This window comes from Mizuhopecten yessoensis, unplaced genomic scaffold (genome assembly GCF_002113885.1).
Source record: "Mizuhopecten yessoensis strain PY_sf001 unplaced genomic scaffold, ASM211388v2 scaffold4723, whole genome shotgun sequence".
NCBI classification, from domain to species: domain Eukaryota; kingdom Metazoa; phylum Mollusca; class Bivalvia; order Pectinida; family Pectinidae; genus Mizuhopecten; species Mizuhopecten yessoensis.
In genome coordinates this window covers 124,317-141,474 of record NW_018405689.1, presented here as the reverse complement: position 1 = coordinate 141,474, position 17,158 = coordinate 124,317, and the positions used below count along the sequence as shown (strand labels likewise).

The window sequence follows — 17,158 nt, the reverse complement described above, 5'->3', positions numbered from 1 at the left end:
AATTTCATATCATATCACGTCGGCATAACCCAAAGACATGTATATACAAAAAAAATCTTTTCGGTGATAGCCACCAAAAGGCCCAAATAGGCACCTCTACTTTCACCAAAATTATCCAAAAATACTAGTGTACAAAATATTCACACGCTTAACTGATATCAATGGACTAGCCCCACCATATCTTTCTGACCTTCTTCCACCTTTAAATTCTGAAAACTCCAGATTCACTCTAAGAAACTCCGATTACACGCTACCCAATAACCGACTGGAAATAACAAACAACTCCTACTTCCCAGCTACTATAAGACTCAGGAACCTTTTAGATACTAACATTAGACAGTTAGGAACTTTTAGCACGTTTAGAGATACTCTTCGTAAAAAAACACGTTTCAACTTTTTCACATCTCTTTCTCTTTGGTGACAGGAAAACTAACATCTTACACTGTAGATTAAGAAACAAATCAAGTTCTCTTAAACACGATTTATTCAGAGTGAACATTATTAAAGAACAACGTTGTGAATGCGGTTTTTACTGTGAAGATGCAAACCATTATTTTTTTAACTGTAATCTTTATGCCCGACAACGGGTTGAACTTTTCAGGAATTTGAATGCATACATTCCACTCAGCCTACAAACCTTGATGTTTGGTGATTCAAACTTATCTAATAATGATAATGAACAAATTTTTAATTATACTCAGAAATACATTGACAATACGAAAAGATTCTAACCCCCCTCCCTCTCTCTCTCTCTCTCTCTCTGTCTCTCTCTGTCTCTCTCTGTCTCTCTCTGTTTCTCTCTATCCCCTTTCATGTTCTCACTCTAGTTGAATATGATAAAAACAACATGCCTGTGCAATAATATTTTGTTTTTAATATACTTGTTATCACGATGTTGAAAGTCTGCCATCTTCGAATTGTTAATATAAATGTTTGTAACATGTGTTGGAGAGGGCTTCATATAAGTTTAATAACTTGTGCCCAATCCTTTTGTATCAATAAAATATGTTTAAACTGGAGTGGTTCTTTGGACTGGAGTAACCATATACCTACCATTCACGCACACTGGAGTAACCATATACCATTCACGCACACTGGAGTAACCATATACCATTCACGCACAATGTACAGATAATAACTAATATTAGTGGTTCTTTGGACTGGAGTAACCATATACCATTCACGCACAGTGGAGTAACCATATACCATTCACGCACAATGTACAGATAATAACTAATATCAGTGGTTCTTTGGACTGGAGTAACCATATACCATTCACGCACACTGGAGTAACCATATACCATTCACGCCCACTGGAGTAACCATATACCATTCCCACACCCTTGAGTAACCATATACCATTCACGCCCACTGGAGTAACCATATACCATTTACGTACACTGGAGTAACCATATACCATTTACGTACACTGGAGTAACCATATACCATCCACGCACACTGGAGTAACCATATCCTATTCCCGCACACTGAGTAACCATATACCATTCACGGACACTGGAGTAACAATATACCATTCACGCACACTGGAGCAACCATATACCATTCACGCACACTTGTGTAACCATAAACCATTCACGCACACTGGAGTAACCATATACCATTTACGCACACTGGAGTAACCATATACCATTCATGCACACTGATGTAACCATATACCACTCACGCACACTGGAGTAACCATATACCATTCACGCACAATGTACAGATAATAACTAATGACAGTGGTTCTTTGGACTGGAGTAACCATATATCATTCACGCACACTGGAGTAACCATATACCATTCACGCACACTTGAGTAACCATATACCATTCACGGACACTGGAGTAACAATATACCATTCACACACTGGAGTAACCATATACCATTCACATACACTGGAGTAACCATATACCATTCACACACTGAAGTAACCATATACCATTCACACACACTGGAGTAACCATATACCATTCACGGACACTGGAGTAACAATATACCATTCACACACTGAAGTAACCATATACCATTCACATACACTGGAGTAACCATATACCATTCACACACTGAAGTAACCATATACCATTCACACACACTTGAGTAACCATATACCATTCACGGACACTGGAGTAACAATATACCATTCACACACTGGAGTAACCATATACCATTCACACACACACACTGGAGTAACCATATACGATTCACGCACACTGGAGTAACCATATACCATTCACACACTGGAGTAACCATATACCATTCACGCACACTGGAGTAACCATATACCATTCACACACACTTGAGTAACCATATACCATTCACGCACTAGAGTAACCATATACCATTCACGCACACTGGAGTAGCCATATACCATTCACACACTGGAGTTACCATTTACCATTCACACATTGGAACAACCATATACCATTCACGCACACTGGAGTAGCCATATACAATTCACGCACTGGAGTAACCATATACCATTCACACACACACACTGGAGTAACCATATACCATTCACACACTGGAGTAACCATATACCATTCACGCACTGGAGTAACCATATACCATTCACGCACTGGAGTAAACATATACCATTCACACACACTGGTGTTACCATATACCATTCACGCACAATGAACAGATAATAAAGAAAGCAGAACACAAAGGACATTACTTGCGAATGATTTTCGATCGAAAACTGTTCTGGTCAAGAGGAAAAACTTTAGACAGAGACTCATGAATGATGATTCGTTGACCTTTGTCGTCTGAAGGAAACACAATAAATGACAACCTTATTAAAATACGACGATAATAAATGACGACGATAATAAATGACAACCATAATAAATGACAACCGCAATAAATGACAACCGTAATAAATAACAACCTTTATAAATGACGACGATAATAAGGTACGACCATATTCCCGCAAAACAGTTCAAACATTGATTAACTAGTTTGTTGAAAACGCATCAGATAAACGGACAGAAAGACTTTCTAATTTGTTTTCAATCTAAATCACCTCGCATCACAGGAATACCGGTATTCTCGTTTAAATATCTAATAACATAAACGTAGAACGATGCTCATTTTGATGAGAGCGAAATACAATAGTGTGACGTCAACAATGGCGTGATCGGAATGGAAACAGTTATTCATAGCTCTGACTAATGAATCCTTTTGGTCTCCTAACTGCTAAGTTCTGTTTCATTGTCATCATTCTCAATCCATAAATATATAGGAAGATTTTTCGATGTAAATAACTTAAAGCGCCACGAGACACAGCTTTTTGCCTCGACAGAACATTGATGCTTACTTTTGGTCTATCTTATTGACGTGACATCCCCATATGGATTTGAGTTCCGACAAAAAATTACTGGGTCCTGGATTACTCCTGTAACAGATAATATTGTAAATCAATACTCAAAAAAAACATAGATCCAGTTCAGCATATCGGTAATACGTTTGCTCATATTTTTAGTATTTTCCCTTACGTCACAAGGTAATTGGCTCTGTTGGTAGACTGTCAGTCCCCAAGTAGCTATATCACAAGGTAGTTGACTCTGTTGGTAGACTGTCAGTCCCCGAGAAGCTATATCACAAGGTAGTTGACTCTGTTGGTAGACTGTCAGTCCTCAAGTAGCTATATCACAAGGTAGTTGACTCTGTTGTTAGACTGTCAGTCCCCGAGTAGCTATATCACAAGGTAGTTGACTCTGTTGGTAGACTGTCAGTCCCCGAGTAGCTATAACTGATTTTTATTATTTTCGTTTACATCACACGGTAGTAAACTGTCAGTCCCCGAGTAGATATACGTGATTAATGCACTGTTTACATACAAAATAAAAGTCTAAGAATAGATTATCTGTGGCTGTAAAATGGTCTTATGTTCCTAACATAACAACTAAAGGGTTTTATTTACACCTTTTCCCTTTTGCTCTTTTCGACATCAATCAGGAACACCTAAGATATAGATCGGCAAATCTTTACACCGTTAGTACCACCGATGAACTCTAAATGAACGTGATGGCCATATTGTGTAGTCAAAATGATTCCTTTGTTTGGCTTTTTGCATCAGCTAAATAAATTGTATAAAATATGCCTCCTGACTTCGTTTTGTATTGCATAGTTAATTACTATATTATCAATTATACCATCAATTGATAAATAATCACGTGCGATGACGTCACAAGTGACACAATATTCATCCCGTACGATACTGTACTCACGTGATCAGATAGACGACACACTTGTTCTGTTGTTCCGTTGAACACACGGTCCAGCCATCGTGAGTTCCACCAAAGACTGTTTTAACCGGGCAGAATATCTGAAGATTATTCAAGTTTCTGAAAAAAATCATGAAATACATCATATTCTAGTCGTATACATGTCTACGTCATATTACAGGGTGACATCGATATGTTACTCTTAGTGTAGGTATCAATCATTGTTCAAATGTATATTTGGTATATATTATGTATAAATACCTATATGTTATATCTTGCTCACTGAGACATTAATCGCGCAAAGAATCCTTGACATTTTTAGGTAAATGATATAAACTGTTAGAAGGTTTGTCACCTTGCAAACCTTTTAATCTTTTTACATTATCTTTAATTTTGTACCCGGTATTTTTCTCTCATTGGAGCATTCCCGGTGTCAATGGTCATATGACTTGTGCATTGTCTCTTCTAACACTGATGGTCTTATACTCTGTGGATATTGTCTTTTCTGACACTGATGGTCTTATACTCTGTGCATATCGTCTTTTCTGACACTGGTGATCTTATACTCTGTGCATATCGTCTCTTCTAACACTGATGGTCTTATACTCTGTGGATATCGTCTCTTCTAACACTGGTGGTCTTATACTCTGTGGATATTGTCTCTACTGACAATGGTAGTCTTATACTCTGTGGATATTGTCTCTCCTGACAATGGTAGTCTTATACTCTGTGGATATTGTTTTTTCTGACACTGGGGGGCTTATACTCTGTGCATATCGTCTCTTCTGACATTGGATATTGTCTCTACTGACAATGGTAGTCTTATACACTGTGGATATTGTCTCTACTGACAATGGTAGTCTTATACTCTGTGGATATTGTTTTTTCTGACACTGGTGGTCTTATACTCTGTGCATATCGTCTCTTCTGACATTGGTGGTCTTATACTCTGTGCATATCGTCTCTACTGACACTGGTGGTCTTATACTCTGTGCATATCGTCTCTTCTAACACTGGTGATCTTATACTCTGTGCATATCGTCTCTTCTGACATTGGTGGTCTTATACTCTGTGCATATCGTCTCTTCTGACATTGGTGATCTTATACTCTGTGGATATCGTCTCTTCTGACATTGGTGGTCTTATACTCTGTGCATATCGTCTCTACTGACACTGATGGTATTATACTCTGTGCATATCGTCTCTTCTAACACTGATGGTCTTATACTCTGTGCATATCGTCTCTTCTGACATTGGTGGTCTTATGCTCTGTGCATATCGTCTCTACTGACACTGGTGAGCTTATACTCTGTGCATATCGTCTCTACTGACACTGATGGTATTATCCTCTGTGCATATCGTCTCTTCTAATACTGGGGGTCTTATGCTCTGTGGGTATTGTCTTTTCTGACACTGATGGTCTTATACTCTGTACATATCGTCTCTTCTGACATTGGGGGGCTTATACTCTGTGCATATCGTCTTTTCTGACATTGGTGGTCTTATGCTCTGTGCATATCGTCTCTACTGACACTGGTGATCTTATACTCTGTGGATATCGTCTCTTCTAACACTGGTGATCTTATACTCTGTGCATATCGTCTCTTCTAACACTGATGGTATTATACTCTGTGCATATCGTCTCTTCTAACACTGGTGATCTTATACTCTGTGCATATCGTCTCTTCTGACATTGGTGGTCTTATACTCTGTGCATATCGTCTCTTCTAACACTGATGGTATTATACTCTGTGCATATCGTCTCTTCTAACACTGGTGATCTTATTCTCTGTGGATATCGTCTCTTCTAACACTGGTGGTCTTATACTCTGTGGATATCGTCTCTTCTGACACTGGTGGTCTTATACTCTGTAAATATCGTCTCTTCTGACATTGGTGGTCTTATACTCTATCGTCACTTCTAAAACTGGTGGTCTTATACTCTGTGAATATCGTCTCTTCTGACACTTGATTAACTCATCTTTTTTATAGCCCTACCAATCATCAAACATATTTTGTATAGTTTTGCGAGTCTTTACTAACCTTTTGTATAGTTCTGCCAGTCTTTACTCACCTTTTGTATAGTTCTGCCAGTCTTTTCTCACCTTTAGTATAGTTCTGCCAGTCTTTACTCACCTTTTGTATAGTTCTGCCAGTCTTTACTCACCTTTTGTATAGTTCTGCCAGTCATTACTCACCTTTTGTATAGCTCTGCCAGTCATTACTCACCTTTTTATAATTCTGCCAGTCTTTACTCACCTTTTGTATAGTTCTGCCAGTCTTTACTCACCTTTTGTATAGTTCTGCCAGTCTGGGCAAAGCAAGCACCTCCAGCTGCCACTTCTCCGGAATCATAACGATCTGTGAGTTCATAAAAAAGTTGTTGTTAACGAGAAACCTTCAGGTAAGTCACAGAACTTATTAGTTACTTTGCGAATTAGATTATAGTGATACAGACACTAGGAACCTGAGAAAGTTACTGTAGTGATGAAGCCAGTTTTATTTCTAATTCGGTGAATATGACTATAGTAATAAAGCCGGTTTTATTACTAATTCGGTGAATTCTACTATAGTGATAAAGTCGGTTTTATCACAAAATCGTTGAACATAATTATAGTGATAAGCCGGTTTTATTACTAATTCGGTGAACATAACTTTAGTGGTAAAACCGGTTTTATTACTTATTCGATGGATATTACTATAGTGATAAAGCCGGTATTATTACTAATTCGGTGGATATAACTATAGTGATATAGCCGGTTTTATTACTAATTCGGTGAATATAATTATAGTGATAAAGCCGGTTTTACTACTAATTCGGTGAATATAATTATAGCGATAAAGCCGGTTTTATTACTAATTCGGTGACTATAACTATAGTAATATAGCCGGTTTAATGACTATTTCGTTGAATACTACTATGTTGATAAATCCGGTTTTATTACAAAATCGTTGAACATAATTATAGTGATAAAGCCGGTTTTACTACTAATTCGGTGAATATAACTATAGTAATATAGCCGGTTTAATGACTAATTCGGTGAATACTACCATAGTGATGAAGCCGATTTTATCACATAATCGTTGAACATAATTATAGTGATGAAGCCAATTTTATTACTAATTTGGTGAATATAACTATAGTGATATGCCGGTTTTATTACTAATTCGGTGAATATAACTACAGTGATAAAGCCGATTTTATCACAAAATCGTTGAACATAATTATAGTGATGAAGCCAGTTTTATTACTAATTCGGTGAATATAACTATAGTAATAAAGCCGGTTTTATTACTAATTTGGTGAATTTTACTATAGTGATAAAGTCGGTTTTATCACAAAATCGTTGAACATAATTATAGTGATAAAGTCGGTTTTATCACAAAATCATTGAACATAATTATAGTGATAAGCCGGTTTTATTACTAATTCGGTGAATATAACTTTAGTGATAAAACCGGTATTATTACTAATTCGGTGAATATAACTTTAGTGATAAAACCGTTTTTATTACTAATTCGATGAATATAACTATAGTAATATAGCCAGTTTTATTACTAATTCGGTGAATATAACTATAGTAATAAAGCCGGTTTTATTACTAATTCGGTGAATATAATTATAGCGATAAAGCCGGTTTTACTACTAATTCGGTGAATATAACTATAGTGATAAAGCCGGTTTTATTACTTATTCGGTTTTTTTTCACATTTAGACACTTGATTTTAATATATGCAAAGGATCTAACTTCAAAGTGAAAACCATAAACCATCTCGAAGGTTTAATACGTTGTGTCAGCGCGCCTTCGTCATTTTAAAGGCTCATTTTAACAAGAAGTCAAAGTCATGCCAAAATATTTGGTCATTAGACGATAGTAAGGCCAATTCATATTAATTTTCTATATTAATTTTTCTCTTTTGAAAGTTGAATTTAAAGTTAAAATAATATTAACTTCGTCTTTCAACTGATCCAATTCCTTAACATGGGGTAGACAACAATGGAATTCGTTTTGTCCATCAATGATTCTAATTTTGTTTTGAATACTGCTTGGTCCCGTTTGATGGACTTTGATTTGTGAATTTTCCTCTAGTGATAATTACTCTTTTTCAATTATATTTGACTTTAATCAGATACCGTTCCTTTATCAAGCAGACTTAGCTTACCTAATGAGTTCCACCAGTGATGTGTGTTATGTGTAATATATAATATATCCCAAAGGAACTGGAGAGGAAAGAGCGACATTGTCCTAAAGACGGATTAGTTTTAAATGTCCAATCAAGAAGCCGTTGATATTTCGTGATTCTGTAGACATTTGACACTTTATTATGCACTTGTAATTTGATACTTTTTAAATACCATACAACAATATCAACGATTAAGCTAAAACTAACAGGAGAAGACCTGGGTGTCAACAACACGACTGTTGGAACCATTACTTAGTGTCCATTGATAATGATCGAGTCCCTCAGTCGGCTCGTGTACATTTAAATAAGTCGGTGTTAACTGTCATCACGTTACGTACAGTTGCTTTGGAAATGTCCGGAACATCACGACACATCAATGACTACAGTGCACTGAAGCATTCAGTGGAAAAAAACAAACATGCATGCTGCTGAATTCAATGTCGATGGGAAAAGGACTTGTATGTTTTTATTTGTATTTCCAAATGTTAATATTTTGCCATTAAACGTACTTTTAAGAATTTAGTTTGAAGCTGTTTACTTTCATTATCTGACCTTCGGCTAAAAAATATCTTTAAGCGACTAAAGACGTACTTTACATTCGTATTGGTGTGCTGAACAACGTACGTGTGTGTACAAAAAGGGAAAATATCGTCCAGATTAGTTTTCAGGTGTGCCGTGCATGACTACGAAAATATTTGTTTGATGTACAGAGTTGCAAAATAGTGGTTTTTGTTCAGTTGTATATGCGGTCACAGAGTTCTGTTGACAGGAGGCCAAGCGGATCTCCAGGTCATACTCAATACACTGTTAAGTTTTGCATACAGGTGGAAATTAAGTATCAATACTGATTCAACAAACAAAAAAAGTATGACTCAGTAAAAGGACCTTTGTTTAAAAACAGCTTGTGTAATTGAAATATAGCCAATACAAAATGTAGTAATTTATCAATGTTGTTACCCAGTTATTAAGTTTAATTATTAGAATTCCAAGTTTGATGAGCGAGGAGAGCCGGTAACCCCTGCAATATCGCAAAAGCAGTACTCGAAAAATCATGTTTAGATATGCAGTTATATGATAGTAATTTGTCGGGTTTTTTTAAACGTATAAAGTGTTGCTAAATATGCATGAAAAGTATGGGGTAAACATAAGATACCTGGCATTGAAAACGATCACATAAATAAACCTCGGCATCCAATGCTATTGTTTATTGTGACTTGACAGGCAACATACTTCTGTAATCACTGTTAGCTACAGGACTGCGATAGCTGTTAGGTAAACAAGACGGATTCAAAACCAGTCAAATTTTTATTATAATTGCTATATTCCAAAACTTTGAAAGATAACTTCATCTCCATCAAAGTTTCACGTGTATCGTTACTTTATAGACCATTTTGGTGTGAAAAGTTGATTTATCGCTAAGCCAATCTACTTGAAACACAAAAAGCAATTTGCAAGCTTCTTCAATTTTATTTAAAAGCGATAATAGCAAGAGGAAAATAAAAATCAAATAATTTCTAACTACAAGTGTCCAATATTTACTACTGAAGTAGAGGTTGAATATAATTCCTTTGTCAAGAGTATCTTCATTATCACCTAAATCCTTGTCACCTAAATCCATGCCACCTATATCTATGTCACCTAAATCACTGTCACCTATATCCATGTCACCTAAATCCTTGTCACCTATATCCTTGTCACCTAAATCCATGCCACCTAAATCCTTGTCACCTATATCCCTGTCACCTAAATCCTTGTCACCTATATCCCTGTCACCTAAATACTTGTCACCTAAATCCATGCCACCTAAATCCTTGTCACCTATATCCCTGTCACCTAAATCCTTGTCACCTATATCTATGTCACCTAAATCACTGTCACTTATATCCCTGTCACCTAAATCACTGTCACCTATATCCTTGTCACCTAAATCCATGCCACCTATATCCATGTCACCTAAATCCTTGTCACCTATATCCCTGTCACCTAAATCCTTGTCACCTATATCCCTGTCACCTAAATCCTTGCCACCTAAATCCATGCCACCTAAATCCTTGTCACCTATATCTATGTCACCTAAATCCCTGTCACTTATATCCCTGTCACCTAAATCACTGTCACATATATCCTTGTCACCTAAATCCATGCCACCTAAATCCTTGTCACCTATATCTATGTCACCTAAATCACTGTCACCTATATCCCTGTCACCTAAATCACTGTCACCTATATCCTTGTCACCTAAATCACTGTCACCTATATCCTTGTCACCTATATCCTTGTCACCTATATCCATGTCACCTAAATCCTTGTCACCTAAATCCATGCCACCTAAATCCTTGTCACCTATATCCTTGTCTCCTATATCCATGTCACCTATATCCTTGTCTCCTATATCCATGTCACCTACATCCTTGTCACCTAAATCCATGTCACCTACATCCTTGTCACCTAAATCAATGTCACCTATATCCTTGTCTCCTATATCCATGTCACCAAAATCCTTGTCAACTAAATCCTTGTCACCTATATCCATGTCACCTAAATCCTTGTATGAGCCGTTAAAATTACTAAGGTCAGAATAGTGTTTCTGATATACTGATATATGTAACCTAGGTAAGCTATATTAAACCTTCGGTATCAGTTCACTTGTTGTTGTGTTGTTACTACCAAGATGTCGATTTGTTGACGTATCATTACTTTCTTTTGACTTGGTTCACACGTTTCACATGGCGAGTGTCGTCGATGAAACAGACGACTCTTATCTTTCCGGAACCCCTTTTGATTTTTCGAGGATCTCATTTTAATTTCGGATTACATGGACCGGGACGTCACACGACGATGAAACCAGAGACGTATTATACGTCTCTGGAGAAACCTACGTTAATGGTGTTGTGTATGTTTCGGGTGTATGATATAGGCAGTCTGTCTCATATTGCCCCGTAATGTAGATACTCTGGTTTCATACTTATTGTGTCACGGGTGTATGATATAGGCAGTCTGTTCTCATATTGCCCCGTAATGTAGATACTCTGGTTTCACACTTATTGTGTCACGGGTGTATCAGCCATGCACTGAAAACAGGTATCAGTGGGCCAAGCAACATATGGCCATTCTCTTCTCGTATCAACAATTTCCGATGTTCAGAAGTGTGGGAATAGAGGACAGATCAAACATTAGTACTGAAAGTAACAATGCGTGACTACACCAGTCTCAACACGAGTAAAAGATAATATCTTAAAAATAAAAATGGCCATTCGGTGAACGAATTACGGGCAGACTGTAGATTTCTTCGTCACGAACCTGATATAATGTAGTCAATAGTATAGGGAAAGCTTTCATACACGGTTAACTAAAAGGACTGAATAGCAAACTAGAACAATGCAACATCATATTTTGACAAATACAAAAAAGGGATGCCTAGAACACCTGGTGTTATATAATTTATGCAAATGCTGTCGAACCCATAAGATTTTATGAAATATCTATAAATGTACGTGCCGTGTACAACATCATATTGTTTTGTAACAAAGTCGTAATTTAAGAATATGTTAATTATTTTACTATTGTTCCATATTAAGTAACGGTCTCCATATATTCCTGGGCGAGAAGTGAAACATTGATATGTTTTTATCTTATCTGCTACATATGTATTATTGTTTTGAATTACAAAAAACAAAAAAAAAATCACTTAATGTAATAAAACAGAACAAATTTATATATATATCACAAATACAAAAAACACCAAACAAACCAAAAACGTTTTACCGAATCGTCAACCATCTGTACTTGTCCAAACGTCTCTGGACCAGCGTCAAACTCCCATAGCTTTCTGACTTCAAAGGATTCCACGTCACTGTCAACGTTTTGGGGTATCTCGTGGTCAAACAAGTGAAATGTCCACATCAGCATCATTACCATACACAGCAGTAGTACGGGCCTCTTCCGGACGGTGATGATACTGTGTCTAGCAAAGAATAAACTCAAGTCTGTAGCCATTGTTTCGTACATATATTTCTAACGTGCCTGCCACACATAAACAAGTCTCCCTACGTTACACACGTACGTTGTGACCTATAAAGTCACGATGGGAGTGTGTAGGTAGATCGACACATGTGATTGTAACCTAATACTTTACACCGTGAAAAAAGTGTCATCTTTTGTAACTAGATCCGTTACTAAAATGTTGGCGGATCTCGTTTTCTATAGTTAGCCTTCTTCGTGCATGAATGAGTGAAGTGTATACAGTAAATCAAAACAAAAGTCAATCTGATGAAAGCCTTCAAGTAGTACATGTATTATAACTGTAAAACACGATATAACATATACTAAAATTCAAACATATACAAGTATGTACTGTAACGTTATAAAATTATTGAATTACATGCAATTTGGAGATTTAAAAAATAGACAACTGTCCCAGGTGCATACATATTACTATATGTTTTAACGGGACATCTGTACTTTACATTGTAATGCTGTTATCACATGTGTTGTGAAAAAGTAAAAATAGTGTGTATTGTGGTATCATAGAATATACACTGTTATACAACATGTGTTTTGTGGTATCATTATAGAATATACACTATAATAAAACATGTGTAGTGTGTTATCATAATAGAATATACACTATAATACAACATGTGTAGTGTGGTATCATTATAGAATATGTACTGTAATACAACATGTGTAGTGTGTTATCATTATAGAATATGTACTGTAATACACCGTGTGTATTGTGGTATCATTATAGGATATGTACTGTAATACAACATGTGTAGTGTGGTATCATTATAGAATATGTTTTGTAATACAACATGTTTAGTGTGTTATCATTATAGAATATGTACTGTAAATCAACATGTGTAGTGTGATATCATTATAGAATATGTGCTGTAATACAACATGTGTAGTGTGTTATCATTTAGAATATGTACTGTAATACAACATGTGTAGAGTGTTATCATTATAGAATATGTACTGTAATAATAGAATATACACTATAATAAAACATGTGTAGTGTGTTATCATAATAGAATATACACTATAATACAACATGTGTAGTGTGGTATCATGATAGAATATGTACTGTAATACAACATGTGTATTGTGGTATCATTATAGAATATGGACTGTAATACAACATGGGTATTGTGGTATCATTATAGAATATGTACTGTAATAAAACATGTGTAGTGTGTTATCATTATAGAATATGAACTGTAATACACCGTGTGTATTGTGTTATCATTATAGAATATGTATTGTAATACAACATGTGTAGTGTGTTATCATTTAGAATATGTACTGTAATACAACATGTGTAGTATGGTATCATTATAGAAAATGTACTGTAATACAACATGTGTATTGTGTTATCCTTATATAATATGTACTGTAATACACCGTGTGTATTGTGGTATCATTATAGGATATGTACTGTAATACAACATGTGTATTGTGTTATCCTTATATAATATGTACTGTAATACACCGTGTGTATTGTGGTATCATTATAGGATATGTACTGTAATACAACATGTGTATTGTGTTATCCTTATATAATATGTACTGTAATACACCGTGTGTATTGTGGTATCATTATAGGATATGTACTGTAATACAACATGTGTATTGTGGTATCATTATAGAATATGTATTGTAATACAACATGTGTATTGTGTTATCATTATACAATATGTACTGTAATACACCGTGTGTATTGTGGTATCATTATAGGATATGTACTGTAATACAACATGTGTATTGTGGTATTATTATAGAATATGTACTGTAATACAACATGTGTATTGTGGTATCATTATAGAATATGTATTGTAATACAACATGTGTAGGGTGTTATCATTATAGAATATGTACTGTAATAAAACATGTGTAGTGTGTTATCATTATAGAATATGTGCTGTAATACAACATGTGTAGTGTGTTATCATTTAGAATATGTACTGTAATACAACATGTGTAGAGTGTTATCATTATAGAATATGTACTGTAATAATAGAATATACACTATAATAAAACATGTGTAGTGTGTTATCATAATAGAATATACACTATAATACAACATGTGTAGTGTGGTATCATGATAGAATATGTACTGTAATACAACATGTGTATTGTGGTATCATTATAGAATATGTATTGTAATACAACATGTGTAGGGTGTTATCATTATAGAATATGTACTGTAATAATAGAATATACACTATAATAAAACATGTGTAGTGTGTTATCATAATAGAATATACACTATAATACAACATGTGTAGTGTGGTATCATTATAGAATATGTACTGTAATAAAACATGTGTAGTGTGTTATCATTATAGAATATGTGCTGTGATACAACATGTGTAGTGTGTTATCATTATAGAATATGTGCTGTGATACAACATGTGTAGTGTGTTATCATTATAGAATATGGACTGTAATACAACATGTGTAGTGTGATATCATTATGTATCATTATAGAATATGTACTGTAATACAACATGTGTATTGTGGTATCCTTATATAATATGTACTCTAATACACCGTGTGTATTGTGGTATCATTATAGAATATGTACTGTAATGATACCACAATACACATGTTGTATTGTGGTATCCTTATATAATAGGTACTCTAATACACCGTGTGTATTGTGGGATCATTATAGAATATGTACTGTAATACACCGTGTGTATTGTGTTATCATTATAGAATATGTACTGTTATACAACATGTGTATTGTGGGAGCCTTATATAATATGTACTCTAATACACCGTGGGTATTGTGGTATCATTATAGAATATGGACTGTAATACAACATGGGTATTGTGGTATCATTATAGAATGTGTATTGTAATACAGCATGTGTATTGTGGTATCATTATAGAATTTGCACTGTAATAAAACATGTGTATTGTGGTATCATTATAGAATTTGCACTGTAATACAACATGTGTATTGTGGTATCATTATAGAATTTGCACTGTAATAAAACATGTGTATTGTTGTATCATTATAGAATTTGCACTGTAATACAACATATGTATTGTGGTATCATTATAGAATTTGCACTGTAATACAACTGTAATACAACATGTGTATTGTGTTATCATTATAGAGTGTGTATTGTAATACACCGAGTGTATTGTGGCATCATTATAGAATGTGTATTGTAATACACCGTGTGTATTGTGTTATAGAATGTGCATTGTAATACACCGTGTGTATTGTGGTATCATTATAGAATATCATTATAGAATTTGCACTGTAATAAAACATGTGTATTGTGGTATCATTATAGAATTTGCACTGTAATACAACTGTAATACAACATGTGTATTGTGTTATCATTATAGAATGTGAATTGTAATACACCGAGTGTATTGTGGTATCATTATAGAATGTGTATTGTAATACAGCATGTGTATTGTGGTATCATTATAGAATGTGTATTGTAATACAGCATGTGTATTGTGGTATCATTATAGAATTTGCACTGCAATACAACATGTGTAGTGTGTTATCATTATAGTATATGTACTGTAATACAACATGTGTATTGTGGTTTCATTATAGAATATGTACTGTAATACACCGTGTGTATTGTGGTATCATTATAGAATATCATTATAGAATTTGCACTGTAATAAAACATGTGTATTGTTGTATCATTATAGAATTTGCACTGTAATACAACATATGTATTGTGGTATCATTATAGAATTTGCACTGTAATAAAACATGTGTATTGTTGTATCATTATAGAATTTGCACTGTAATACAACATGTGTATTGTGGTATCATTATAGAATTTGCACTGTAATAAAACATATGTATTGTGGTATCATTATAGAATATGTACTGTTATACAACATGTGGAGTGTGATATCATTATAGAATATGTACTGTAATACAACATGTGTAGTGTGTTATGATTATAGAATATGTACTGTAATACAACATGTGTATTGTGGTTTCATTATAGAATATGTACTGTAATACAACATGTGTAGTGTGTTATCATTACAGAATATGTACTGTAATACAACATGTGTAGTGTGTTATGATTATAGAATATGTACTGTAATACAACATGTGTATTGTGGTTTCATTATAGAATATGTACTGTAATACAACATGTGTATTGTGTTATCATTATAGAGTGTGTATTGTAATACACCGAGTGTATTGTGGTATCATTATAGAATGTGTATTGTAATACACCGTGTGTATTGTGTTATAGAATGTGTATTGTAATACACCGTGTGTATTGTGGTATCATTATAGAATATGTACTGTAATACAACATGTGTAGTGTGATATCATTATAAAACTATAGAATATGTTCTGTAATACTTTTATAAAGAGTGGATTGGGATATCATGATACCATAAACGCAATGATAACGTAAAATTGCGTGTCTCTGTACAATTATTATTTAGAAATAAAGTGCAATTTGAAAGTTGAAAGCCTAACAAAAAAGAAAACATCACATACAGAATTATAGATAGTATTTATCGTCACGAACTATATGTACCTCGCCAAGCATTTATTCTGCTTGAGGTTATACTTACTCCAGTCGATAATTCAACATAAGCATAATAGAAACTTTAATTACCCAGTGGCGGATCCAGAGGAGTTTTTTGGGCGTCATGAAACCCCCAACCATGAGAAATTTCTTTAAAAATCATGTATTTTCACCATTATGCTCAATTTTTCCCCACATTGACAACCC

At 34.7% G+C, this 17,158-nt stretch overlaps 1 protein-coding gene across 4 annotated transcripts in view; it reads right to left on the bottom strand.

Moving 5' to 3' along the window:
• LOC110449626 overlaps positions 1-17,158 on the bottom strand; it is a 45,996-nt gene that overhangs the window by 10,981 nt on the left and 17,857 nt on the right. For all 4 annotated transcript variants that reach the window (XM_021496604.1, XM_021496605.1, XM_021496603.1 and 1 more), the window contains exons 3-6: positions 12,180-12,378; positions 6,520-6,590; positions 4,233-4,349; positions 3,320-3,397 (exon numbers count right to left, since the gene is read on the bottom strand). In XM_021496604.1, coding sequence (XP_021352279.1) covers positions 3,320-3,397; positions 4,233-4,349; positions 6,520-6,590; positions 12,180-12,378 — 465 coding nt within the window. The remainder of the gene's footprint in view (positions 1-3,319; positions 3,398-4,232; positions 4,350-6,519; positions 6,591-12,179; positions 12,379-17,158) is intronic.